We start from the raw sequence: 13,079 nt of genomic DNA on the forward strand, positions 1-13,079 counted from the left end.
ATTCACGCCTCTCGAAGGCCACTCATCATTGCACCACCCACAGTGTCTGGATGCTCCTTACAGGTAGCTTCACCAGCAAAAAGATAAACAGTTCTCAATGGGCCTACCAAGGATATCATAGTCCTCCCCAGAAGCTCCCACAGCAACATATGAGTACGGCTCCACGACTGAAAGGATCTTGACCCCAATTTGTCACAACCGACGAACTGGATTAGGTACAGATGCATTTCCAAAAGTTTACGGAGAACCTCCACGCATGGTTCACATGATCAGATGAGGACATACTTTGGCCATCCAAGGCTGCCTTGCCAACTACAAGCTATAAGAATGGGAGCTCCTGCCGTTTTTTTACATTCCAAAACATAAAGCACTGGCCCCTTCGATCAGTTTCCTCTGCAGTAGCTCCAAAATAGTCCACTGAATCATCCCAAAATACATCGGAAATTCCAAGACTACTTTATTCAGAACACGAAACCAAGTTGATGGATGGAGGACTGTTTCCACTCTGGCAGAGAAGGAGAAAAGTTTATGGTATTTGCCTTTAAACAACCCAGTGGCACTGTGATCAGGACAGCATCTCCTGTAAATTCATTACCATTTGAAGTGGAAACTTTAACTTTTCCATGCAGGTCATTTGTTTCACCACATCCCATCGTGCTATAAGAGACTTCAGTGACCACATGATTCAAGTGAACAGCGAGGCCTTTTCCTAGAGATTCAATAACAGTGCTGTAACCACCTTTAATCATGCAGTGTGCCCCACCAAAACCTCCATAAACATCATCCTGATTCCAGTAAGGAAGAGAAACCTCTTTAAGCAGCGCAGCACAACCATACTCTAAGTTGGCAAAATGCCAGTTCATGACCCTCCTCTCCAGGGGACTTAAAACCTCCTTGTCACTAGTAATTCCCTTATCATGACCATTTGTTCTAGTGTCAAAAGAATCACTCGCCAGAGTATCAAACTCCAAATCTTCAGTATCTGAAATGGATTGAGCCATACGACGCTTTTTCAGTGCATATTCTAACCCGTCCTCAAGTGACATTTTAGTTGCCCGATCACCCTGCTCTTCCATAAGCACTACCATGTCATCAAGGAGACTATTATACTCAGCTTCCAGAGCTTCATCCAACTCTAGTGGAACTTTTTGACCAGTCACAGTATCATAGAGAGGGCAGTCACTATTCAGAACAGTCAGTTCAAGACCTAATTGAGAACAAACCAAAGAAGATGGATCTGGTCTTCTTTCAGTTGCAACATCAGCCTCCACACCGGTAATAATGCTTGCCCCAAGATCCACAGGAACCGAGAGAGACGACCGATCTGTATACACACGACCACCTAATCTATTGCGCGCCTCAAGGATAGTGACAGAAAAACCCTGGCGTTGTAGATGACGGGCTGCAGTCAACCCAGCAGGACCAGCTCCTACAACTATAATTCTTTTTCGAATTTCTGAATCACATTGCATTTCATTAATTGCCTCAGAAGAATCAGCTGCAATGGCTTGAATCCCTTGTGACTCTTTTATCTTCTTGAAACCTACAAAAGAGTCCGATCCACTGTCCACTACTTCACTAGATATATTAGCCAAGGTATCAGTATCAGCTGTTCTGTTTGGTAGCTTTGTCTCAATCCAACCAATTTTCTGCTCCTTAGTACTTTGGCATCCTTTGGATTCTATCGACCAATTCTCTGATCCCAAGAACTCCTGTCTTTTTGTTGTTTGGGATATCGGTTCCTCTTCATTGAGGATCAAACCATTCTTTATGTCGGTGAGCCTTTCAGGATACTCAACCTGACCAAGGATGAAAGGAGCTTTACACACTGAATCAGAAAGCTGTGTCCCACATTTTTCCTCACTTGAGCTCTCTTTAGAAAGTTTAAGGTCGGCCTCACCACACGGTTCTGACTTCTCCTTCTCACAAGCAATGCCAACATTTATATAACCCTGTTGAAAAGTCATTAACAACTGGACACAGAGATACTACGCAAAAGCAGATAAGAGAGCCTGAATAAATATGATATTTCCTCCACCTCCACTTCATAAAGCCATTAAACAAAAGGGGAGTGAGCAGAGGAGGAGTAAAAAGAATATGGACCTTTTTTCTTTGGAGTTAAGAGGAGGGGAGGGGGGAATATCCATCTAATGAACAAACAACTTACATTTTGGTCAAGAAAACCATAGATCTCCCGAATAAGAGATATTCGTTGTGGATCAATGTCTGATGGCGCATCAGTCGCTCCACAGTCTGAGAGACGCAATATGTGATTTGTGTCTTTACTCCATAGACCCAAGATAAAATTCCTGCATGCGACACTCAAATAAGTTCTAGTTTCATCCACAATCATTGACACCAAGCATACAAGAGTATGAACTGATAATACAGGACAATATGCAAAGTCTTTGTCTGCAACTTCTATTAAAATAAAAATAAAAAGTCAAGGCAACAAGCGCAGGCCTTGTAGCACTCGAAGTGTATGCCTGAGCAAAGCAATGCAAAGAGATACTTAAAACTAAGTAAAAATACATCTACATTTTTTCGGGTGATTCCAGTTCTCAAAAGCTAAGAATGCAGCTTGAACTATTAGGATGACAAAATTAGACAACCTAATAAAGTTAATCTATGTGGGTACAATTCAAGGTGAGAGACCAAAAACTTGCAGCAGTACTAGGCAAAAACAACCATTCATATAAGAAAAAATAACAAAAGCAACACGCTTAGTGAAGGCCCTCGCATGGACACCTTATAAAGAAGTGAAGAGTGTGGCTCACTCTCGCCTCAAGTGACCACCGCCTAAAAACTACATGCCAAATCTGAACATGTATCATTTCAAGCATTATGATGAAACAATGTCCGAGAATTAATAACCAGTCTTTCTTTAATGTTTATGACTAAGATGTAGCACTGAACAAGCTTTAACTGGAATCTGTAATACAAAGATATTCCAATCAGTGTAAACAGTTGGATTTGCAGGAACATATCAATGTTGAGCACATTAGAAGGGAAAAGATTATTCATGTTGCAGACTCCAAATTTTTTAAAATGGCATAAGCAGTGAGGACGAGAAAACATGAACCAGCGTATCACAGAGTACACTATTTAAATATGACAATCGATATAGTCTTCATGTCAATACTAAGATTTTAGCTTTTGGCAGATTTTGAAATTCCAAAACAGTCTAGTCTGTGGTAATTTGGCTAGAAACATATAAAAATGTTAAGTCTTGTAATCAAATGAACACACAACAACCAGAGACTAATTGCACAGCCTCATATGCCAAAATTCTGAGGCAATAGTGAAAATCTGGACTCTCTAACCAAATTCTGTACTGAAGGGAAAACAAATCAATTCCTGCAGAAACTATATAATTACACACAAAAAGTGCAATTTGTACAGTTATGAAGATAGTATATATTTTCACGAGCCTGGATGGCATACGTCATAAATCATAAAATGGACCCGAGACCACAACTAATAATGACGAAAAAATATATATACAAAAGAAAAATCGTTGGAGGAAAAGATAGAACACCATAATGTATAAGAGGGGTGAGGGAGGTGGAAAGAACGAACGAAAAACTACATATGAGCTATGATATTTCAGGAGAAAACAAACCTGCATTCCAAGTATTCCTGAAGCCCACCTCTGCGCTTCAAGATCTCCTTGAATTTGATTTTCTCAAATGGACCAGCCGCACGAGCTTTCAGCCCAGCTACTACTGCTGCTGCACCACAAATTTCAGTCTCTAGAACCATATTGATAGGGTATTTAGATTTGCCTCTCTCTCTCGGGCCTATCATCATTAAAAATATCTCTATTTCCTAAAGCCCTTGCTCCTGAATCAGAAACTCCCAATCAGTGTCCCCTTCATAAGCCATGTCTCCATGCCTGCGTTTTTTAATCTTGCGCACATCCCTCTGCATTGCTTCAAGTTTAGTATCCTTGTTGTCTGAATCAAATGCCTTTCCAGCATATTCTGGAAATGTTTCTCCGGGTTCCAACATAATGGAATCAGAGCAGGTCTCATTCACATCTTCTTTAACATGGAGGAGATCTTGACTTGGAATAGGTGACCCCACTGAAGCAACACAAGATTCCTTACTCTGAAGGTCAGTGGCAAAATTTGGTCCAAAACTATTAGAAGAGTGATAGCATACATCATTCGTGGTACTTAATCCTTCCTTGATTGAAGACACAAAAACTGATTGCAACCCAACACTAGACGTTTGTGCCATACTAGGAACCATAGAAACGGAGTGCGTCAAAGGAGTCTCTGTCTCGCAATTAGGCTGTCCTAATTTGTCATACCTAACAGTCACCTCAGAATCAACTTTTGGGAGCAGAGGAGACGTTTTCTTATTATCAGATAATTCAAAAGCGTTTTCAGAAGCTTGTTTTATGCAAGTATCATGGTCTGAGCCGTTACAATGACATTTTCCCTCAAATAGTAAGTTCAATGCATTGTCATCGGTGCGAGGAACTGAAACATCCTCCCCCAGTATTACACGGGAACCAGAAAGCTTCTCCCCAAAATTTGCCCCATCACCATCATATTCCGTAGAAATAATTCCCTCCACTTCCGAGCACTGCGTTAACCCGTTTTGCAACCCCGGTGTTTCTTTACATGACTTTTGGTTGGCTGGACAACCAGACTCTTCCAACTGTCGAGACAGAATGTTCATAGAACCTGCACCATTTTGTTGGTTCAAACTATCAGGACACACTAGGTGGTCCTCGGGTACATTAATCAACCTACTGGATTCATCATTATGAGGCACTTCAGACTTCTCTCTCAAAACCGTACCTGTGTTACAGTTAAGTCTAGGATGAGGAGATGAAGGCGTTGAGTCTCCCAATATCACTTCGGATGATGGAGTGCATCTATCAGGATTAGATCTCACAACCTCCTCTAAAAACTGCGGAAAGAAAGCAAACTTCTGAGTGGGTTCAGACACCATACCCTCTTGAACCCAACAAGAAACCTCACTTGGTGTTTCATTAGAACTCTGAGTTTCCGCTGCCTCCTGTACAGTAGGTGGCTCTTTTACAGTTCCACCAGATGCCAATCTTAGTTCCCCTCTAGATTTCAGAGATCCACTTGAAGCTAGAGAATGTCGTTGGACAGTAGGAGGAGATGCATCCTCCAAAGCTCCATCAGTGCTTTGACCCAACTCTGCACCAGAAACCTCACCCTTCTTTCCTTTTTTCATTGCTGACGAAGAACGAGCTTTTGCTGATTGTGACTTCCGAATAAATGCGGATAGTGAAAAATCCAAATTTTCATCAGACGACCGAGTAGATCTTTCCTCTACTGCCAAAGACTCCTCCTTCAGTTTCTCTGAAAGCTTCTTTTCAGATCTTTGAACACCAGAATCCTGATCCAATACACTCCCAGAATGAGACTCTTCCCCTTCTCTCATCGCAGCAATCCTTGATCTCTTCACTCTCCTTTTCTCTTTACCTTCTAAAACCCTATCCACAACCAAATCTGAGCCAACCCCGCTGCAAGTTGGACTTTCCTCCACCTGCTTTGACCGGAATTCTCCTACAATCAACTCAGAACTCTTCCCTATTCTAGTACCAGATCCATCATCTTTACCTACCTTAGGACCTTTCAACTTCTTCCGAAAACTCGCTAGGGTATCGTCCATTCCCCCTAAATCCTCATTCCTAATCACCGATATCTCTCCCCTAACTTGGACATTCTTACCAGCATTTAACCCAGAGGACTTGACTTTTCTAGGGTTTCTAGACTTCTTCAACTTAAACAAAGATCCTATCGGCTCATCGTCAGAATCACCTCGAACATCATCATTGACACTCTTCACTCTCTTATTAGACCCACTCACCTCTTCTTCTTCTTCTTCTTCTTCTTCTTCAATCTTCACATCCTCAATCCTAGGTGGTTCTAAATTCAACAACCCCTCTTCTTCTACTGAATCAACAACATGCAAACCTTCTTCCAACTTCCCTTGTTCGTTTTCCATCTCTTTCTCACCAAACAAATAGCTCTCATCATTCATATATGTACCCTCTTTAAATTACAAGAAAACCAAGTAACAAATTTCCCACTTCAAATAAAACCCATTATAACAAGAGCAATTTACAGAAATAACCAATATCTCAAAATCAATAAAACTGCACACAAGAATAAAAATGCGATGAGAACTAGGGTTTTAGATAATTTAAATGAAAAACAGTAGAAAAGGGTATTTTAGGAAGAAGAAGAAGAAAAGTACCTGTGGTGTGAAGAGTGGACACTTTCTTCTTGTTTGTTAATGGATCTAACAGGGAATAGCGTTTCTTCTTCTTTACAAACTCCTCCGCTTTTTCTTTTTTTATTATTATGGGACCTGGTTTTTTTTTGTCTTTATAAATGCACCACAGGGGTGGATAAATTGATTTTTGGGGACAATAGAAAGGGATTTTTTTTTTTTCTTTTTGTATAGCCTTGAAAACAAAACATGTGTGTCGGTTTATTCCATTGTCAGTTGCTCACACTTCTCACTCTTCTCACTCCTTTTAGTCCTCTTGTCATGAAACCTACACTTACGATTTTTATTTGTTTTTGCTAACATAGACTGAGGTTAGTGTACACATAAGGTGCTAAAAGTGTGAGAGTCGTTAATGATTTGTGTTAGCTCTCATTCTAGGGTACCCCTCATTCTAACTACTCTATTGGCTGATAAGTTGAGACAGAGAGACAAATTGCATTCTAACAGCATTCTCAATGCAAATCAATATTTTCTCCCTCTTATCACCTCCACGTATGTAGTATTTTCCCCTCTTATCACTGTTTTAGTGAAAAATAAGGTGAAGCTATTAAATACAAAGATGAAAAATAATCTTAGATAGGATGTTGGATTCCGTCTGGAGGCTTTTTGATCGAGACGGAATGTAACATCCTGTCTGGTATTTTGTCTAAAGTTAAAAAAAAATCGAAAAAACACGCAAGACAAAATGAAACATTCTGTTCGAAATTTTTTTCACCCTGGAAATAATTTGGAAAAATAGTCACCATCTTTTTCACCTCTGCATTGGGCACTGGTTTTGAACCAAAAAGAGGTGAAAATTTTCACATCCCCCTCTTTTTCACCTGCATCGGAAATGTTCTAAACCATGCTTCAACAATTTGCACTCTTTCCCTCTTTCTCTGATTGCCTCTCTTGCACAACAATTGGTCATTGCTGCAAAATGCCAAATTCGCACTAACACCATACTAAATGACAATACATCCAAGAAATTAAGCACAATTATGAAAAAGGTAAAGATGGTTTTAAAAAAAAAATAGTGAGCCTGGACGAGGATTGTGGGCATTGAATTTTTATGTCCCAAAACAGTTGATGTTGGACGGCAAAATTGGACTGGGATTGTGGACTCATACTTAGTGAGCCCAAAGCGTATAAGAAAGAGTTAAAAAAGGCAACGATAAAACGTTGACTCTATCGAGAGAGAGAGAGAAGGATAATAACGGTAAGGGAAATGGCAACGATAAAACTGAACAACGGATTGGAGATGCCGATAATAGGATTAGGAGTATGGAGAATGGAAGGAAAATCAATCAAAGATCTTCTCTTTAATGCAATTAATATCGGTTATCGCCATTTCGACTGTGCCGGTAAATCACACTCTCAACTACTGATTACACTTTCCTGATTACTTTTTTACTGTGTAATTTTATTGACAGCCGTGTTTGTATATATGTTATAATAATTCCAGCTGATTACCAGAATGAAGATGAAGTAGGAGAAGCACTAAAAGAAGCATTTCAGACTGGCCTTGTGAAGAGGGAGGAACTTTTCATTACCACCAAGGCCAGTTGGAAACTTTTATTTATATTCACTCATCTTTTGATTACTTGTGTTTGTCTTTTTACCCAACAATTGTTTCCTTTTTTGTTGCAGCTATGGAACTCGGACCATGGACACGTTATAGAGGCATGTAAAGCCAGCTTGAAGAAACTTCAGCTAGAATACCTAGATTTATACCTTGTCCACTTCCCTATAGCTACCAAGCATACTGGTGACTTCTTGCTTGCCAATTTATTGTTTTTTTTTAGAATTAAATTGTTTGTTTTGGTTTAATTTTATCTTTCCTATAAATAAAACCAGAAGTCTATGTAAATGTTTTACAACACCAGCAATTAGCTAAACTGACTCAAGAATCTGGACCGCTAAATCATGATATATAGCTAGAGTGGTTTATGTTTACAATAAAAAAAAATGTTCATACGATTTTTTCCCTCTAGCTTTCCCTCATCTCATAGGGTTTTCCTGGATATTGACCATCTTTAATGAGTTATCGGCACATATCTAATATGAGCATATCTATATAGATCATTCGCAATTACATTATTGGCGACATATATTCTACATAGAGCATTCAGAATTACATTAAGATGATGACAGCGAGGTTTTAATTTTGTTGCTCCCTCATAGATACACGTGGATCCTGAAATTTGATAGTCTAAGGAGCAGTATATTAATCTTTTCATTGGTGGGTTTTCTTTATTGTTTCTATATAATTATACCATTTCTACGTATATATCCAGGTGTCGGTACAACTTCCAGTGCTCTAGATGAAGATGGTGTTCTTGAAATAGACACGACTATATCTCTTGAAAGTACATGGCATGCCATGGAAGATCTAGTTTCAATGGGTCTAGTTAAGCAGCATTGGTATCAGGTAATCTAACCATGGATATGTAAACCACTATATATCAAGTAAAGGGGGTTCAGGTCGTAATTTTATGGGTCCAACAGTTAGGATATTGTAATCCTAAATCCATCAAAGTTGGGTCAACTTCTAATGATCCTATCTATTTCATTCATTAGGATTCTAGAAATTGGATGGCTTTCCAGTGATGCAGCTATTATTTAGATAAAGCTGATAGTCAATACATTTAGAGGAGATTACCCAGATGAGACACATCCACTCAGGCATGCCTGTCCTGTAGAGTCCTTAATGCAATATTATCTTCAGTATTTGAATACTCTAATCTACTTTTGTTTATGTGCAGCAACTATGACATCTTCCTCACGAGAGATTGTCTAGCTTACTCCAAGGTGAAGCCTGCAGTGAATCAAATAGAAACACATCCTTATTTCCAACGTGATAGTCTTGTTAAGTTTTGTCAAAAACATGAGATATGTGTTACGGCTCACACTCCTCTAGGTGGTGCTGCTGCAAACATTGAATGGTTTGGCTCGGTCTCATGCTTGGATGATCCAGTTCTCAAAGTAAGTTGGTCCATCTTCTCATATGTGAATCAAATGCTGGTAGTTAGGACCTTTTCTTAATAAAGAAGTGTCATAATGGAGTTATTTTCCTATATGGTTTAATCTCACTTGTATTGGCAGGGTGTGGCAGAGAAATACAAAAAGACTGTGGCTCAGATTGTTCTCCGTTGGGGTATCCAGAGGAGCACAGTTGTCATTCCAAAGTCTTCGTTGCTGAGAAGGTTGCAGGAGAATTTTGATGTGTTTGGTTTTGAGCTAACAAAAGGAGACATGGAGTTGATTAAGGGTGTAGACCGGAAGCTTAGAACTAACCAACCAGCCAAATTTTGGGGAATGGATCTTTATGCGTAAGGTCCGTCTTCTTCCATTAGCAAATACATCCGTAGGTGGAAAAATTGTTAAAACCTAACTAGAATGGGCCATCATCTATTCTTTGTCCGTACTCGTTTGGCTACTACTGCTAATCGTTAGTGCTCCTTTGTCTTTGTGATTTGACTTCATGAGTGAGAGTATCAGATCGTGGACTTTTCATCTGGAAATGATTTGTTGAAGTCCTAGAAAGCATTTTAAGATCAATATGTTTGGCATGAGATATTAGCTATTATAGTAGGCTAGTAGCTCCATTATAGTTCTTAAAGTGTTACTACATCCATTTTTACTACGTATAATGATGCGGCGTCGGCGAGCTAGCTTTGGAGCTGTCATTGTGTCCGACACTTTTTGTCTTCTTCTGTTTTTTTATATGTGAGCCCCACCAGAAAAAACAGGAGAAAACTAGAAAAGATATACGTGGCATCCACGTGCGTCTAGTATTAATACTAGTCTGGTGCACGTGCGGATAACTATTGTTGGGTTCAAAGATCACAAAAAATCAAAATAGGAAGGTACAGTTTATTATTCTCTTACTGGACCAACAGATCACTCTCTTTCTTCTTCTCCATTACATAATCTCTTTCATTCTTATGCAGAATAGCTGAGATGGTAAGAAATACAAAATAAAACTCACAATTACAATGTTTCAATTGCATTAATACTTACAAAATCAAATTTACACTATAACCCATAAAAAAAGAACCAAAAACTATCCCAAAACACAATTTTGTTTTAAATAAAGAGAAATATAGAGGGAAAAATGATTTAACGACGGAGCCGATAATCTTTTAGGTGATGTGAAACCATCTGAATATCTTAAGTGAAAATGGTAGAAGGAAGTGAAAATGGCAATATCTTAAGTGAAAATGGTAGAAGGAAGTGAAAATGGCAGTAGGAAAGAGAAGGGTAAATCCGTCCAAATAATAAAATAGCAGGGGTAAAAATGTTAAGAAAAATAGTCGGGCGGGGATTTTTAAGATAGTAGAGACTAGAGATACAATTCTTAGATCTATTAACTTATATATTAAGTACACCAAAAGCTAAAAAACGTTGATGAATAGTGTCACTCACTACACTTCAGCTTAATTGAATGGGACACGTACGTTCGGGGGACATTACTACGAGATGGGTATTAATCCAAGGACCACGAGTTAGCCAACATGGAAAGTCAAAGCCAAGTCTTTGTTGTATTTTCTTTAGCCCAAGCCAAGCCAGCCAAGTCTTAAATCTGCCTTTCCAGTCTTCTTCTCTCTCTCACTTTGAGGACACCAATTTCATTTACCAAAAATCAATTTGGAAATCATACCAACATCTAATTTAAGCGGAAAAGAGACTCGATTCGGTAGAAGATGAAGTGATGAATGTTACTATTACCAAATTTCTTCCACTCAAATTGTGCAACCTCCTCCCAATCTGTTTCCTCTTCCATTGAATTTTCATTTTCTTCTTTGATCCTAAATCAAATTCCTATTTGGTGAATTCAAATTGGATTTGTTATTTTACAAAACCAAAACCCACATATCCATCGGTGTGTTTTTTTTTTTTAAATTTTTTTAGTAGAAATTTTATTTATAATGATAACAAGTTTTATAAATAATTAGGACAAGCGTACAACAAGCTATGCTGTAAGTCTTTTCTGAATAGCAAATCCTATCATTCTAAAAACAAACTCATTATATCCAACTATCATAACGTTACTCTTGAGGAGCTCAATATAATGTTGTCCCAATAACCTAAAAATGTCGAAACTAAACAGAATAAAACAATGTTGGTTAGCTATTCAAGCTAACTTCCTCATGCTTCTCTATCTTCCATGTTGTTGCTCTCTTAGCTACTCCTCCCACCTCAAAATCACCATTCTCCAGTCCTACCAATGGAGAGGCTTCAGTTACATCAACACATGCATATTTCCCTTCAGACCAACTATAAATCAAGACATCTGCAGGCCAAGTGTCGATCTACCCTCATTTAGATCAGTGAGAAAGTTAACAGAAGCTTCTTTATTCACTCGTACCCGAGCCCTCCAAAATGCATGACATAAAATGTCTCTAACATGATCATGTCGGTATTTAAAACCGGAAAAATGTCTACAATGTGCTGCATGATCCCTAAAACATATAATCGACTCTTTTTGCATACAGGGCAAAGACCACCATCAGAGTTCAGAGGAATCATAAGACGGTACCGGAGAATGGCATAATACTCTACCTGTGACATACGCTGTCCAAGTCTCTCAATTGGAATAGCAACTAGGAAATCTTTCGCATGTTCCACCTGTAAGCACCCAATGATTGCTTTCTGACGAGCAAATAACTCAAACTCCTTATCAAGATCTGCAATAATTTTACCGTAGAAAGCTTCCGCCAAAACTTTTTAGGGTTTTGAGGGGACGGTAGCATTCACAGCCAAAGAATTAAGATCAACATCGGGTAGACAGAGACGCAGTGCACTGCTAGTATCATCAAGAATCTCATCCGCCAAAAACTTTTTTTTTTTTTTGAAGTTTTTATGGTTTTCACTTTGAAAATTTCTCTTTTGAGTTTCAGTGAGGTTTTAATGGTGGATTTTGTTTCTACCGGCTTGACAGACATATGGGTTCTCAAAAGCCATTAAAATGAAAGATAATTTGAAAATTTTGTACTTGGGTTTTGATTAGTTTGATAAATTTTTTGTAGTTGATGGTAGGAGTGAACAATGTGAATTTGATGAACTTGCTGGCTTGGCTTAGCTTAGCTTGGGCTTATGAGAAAAGGCAGTAAAGACTAGCTTTGGACTTGCTATGCGGCCAACTCCTAGTCCTTGATCCCATCTAGTGGTTCTTACCTTGAATGAAACTAAATGTCAAAGATATATGTCCCTATAACGCCTCTCTAATTGAATACGAGCTGATGAATTCTCTTTCATAAGCAAGCATACCTCATCTAGTCATCTTTGAGTCAAACTAGTAATATATCATTTAATTGAAATGCTCTTTTGTTTCTAAATTCTAATGCAGCAGGAAAAAAAAATTAACCAATAGACTACTCAAGAATTTCATATTTAATTTATATTATGTCGTAATTGATTAATTTGAATTTTGAATAAGGAATTCAAAAAATCTAAATCAAAGATCTAACTAAAAGAAAGAATGAATCAATGAAATGTTGGTTGGTCCTCACTAGGAACTTGAGTAAGGAGTAGATCTTTGGGGTCTTTTATATAAAAAAATGTAAAGCGAGAACCCTATGTTTTTCTTTTTTTGGTGCAACTACTTGAGCCGGATGAGAGGAAACCTTCACGTCCGGTTTTGAAGGGGGGAAATCCTATAGGAACCTATCCCAAATTTTCTTTTGCTAGGTTCGTAATTAAAAAATCCACTTTCTTACGATTACGAGGTTCATTCGAATATGAAATCCAATCATGGAAATACAGTATCCCACTTTTTTTTACTACCCAAGGCTTCGATACATTTCGAAATCGAG

At 38.5% G+C, this 13,079-nt stretch overlaps 1 protein-coding gene and 1 pseudogene across 2 annotated transcripts; one reads left to right on the forward strand and one right to left on the reverse strand.

Annotated features, from left to right (window-relative positions):
- Positions 1–2: 2 nt before the first annotated feature.
- Positions 3–6,407, reverse strand: LOC147520364 (lysine-specific histone demethylase 1 homolog 3-like; annotated as a pseudogene). Its single transcript, XR_015212589.1, has 4 exons — positions 6,247–6,407; positions 3,623–6,145; positions 2,168–2,309; positions 3–1,952 (listed from the first exon to the last, which is right to left on the reverse strand). The product of XR_015212589.1 is annotated as a lysine-specific histone demethylase 1 homolog 3-like (transcript).
- A 1,031-nt stretch (positions 6,408–7,438) lies between these two features.
- On the forward strand, positions 7,439–9,836 carry LOC147520365 (NADP-dependent D-sorbitol-6-phosphate dehydrogenase-like). Its single transcript, XM_086591896.1, is given in 7 exon segments — positions 7,439–7,625; positions 7,727–7,821; positions 7,912–8,029; positions 8,559–8,677; positions 8,679–8,692; positions 9,027–9,246; positions 9,367–9,836. Coding segments are annotated over 7 exon segments (933 nt in total). The 5' UTR covers positions 7,439–7,489; the 3' UTR covers positions 9,598–9,836.
- The last annotated feature ends 3,243 nt before the right edge of the window (positions 9,837–13,079 follow it).

Source organism: Coptis chinensis, chromosome 2 (genome assembly GCF_015680905.1).
Source record: "Coptis chinensis isolate HL-2020 chromosome 2, ASM1568090v1, whole genome shotgun sequence".
Lineage (NCBI taxonomy): Eukaryota > Viridiplantae > Streptophyta > Magnoliopsida > Ranunculales > Ranunculaceae > Coptis > Coptis chinensis.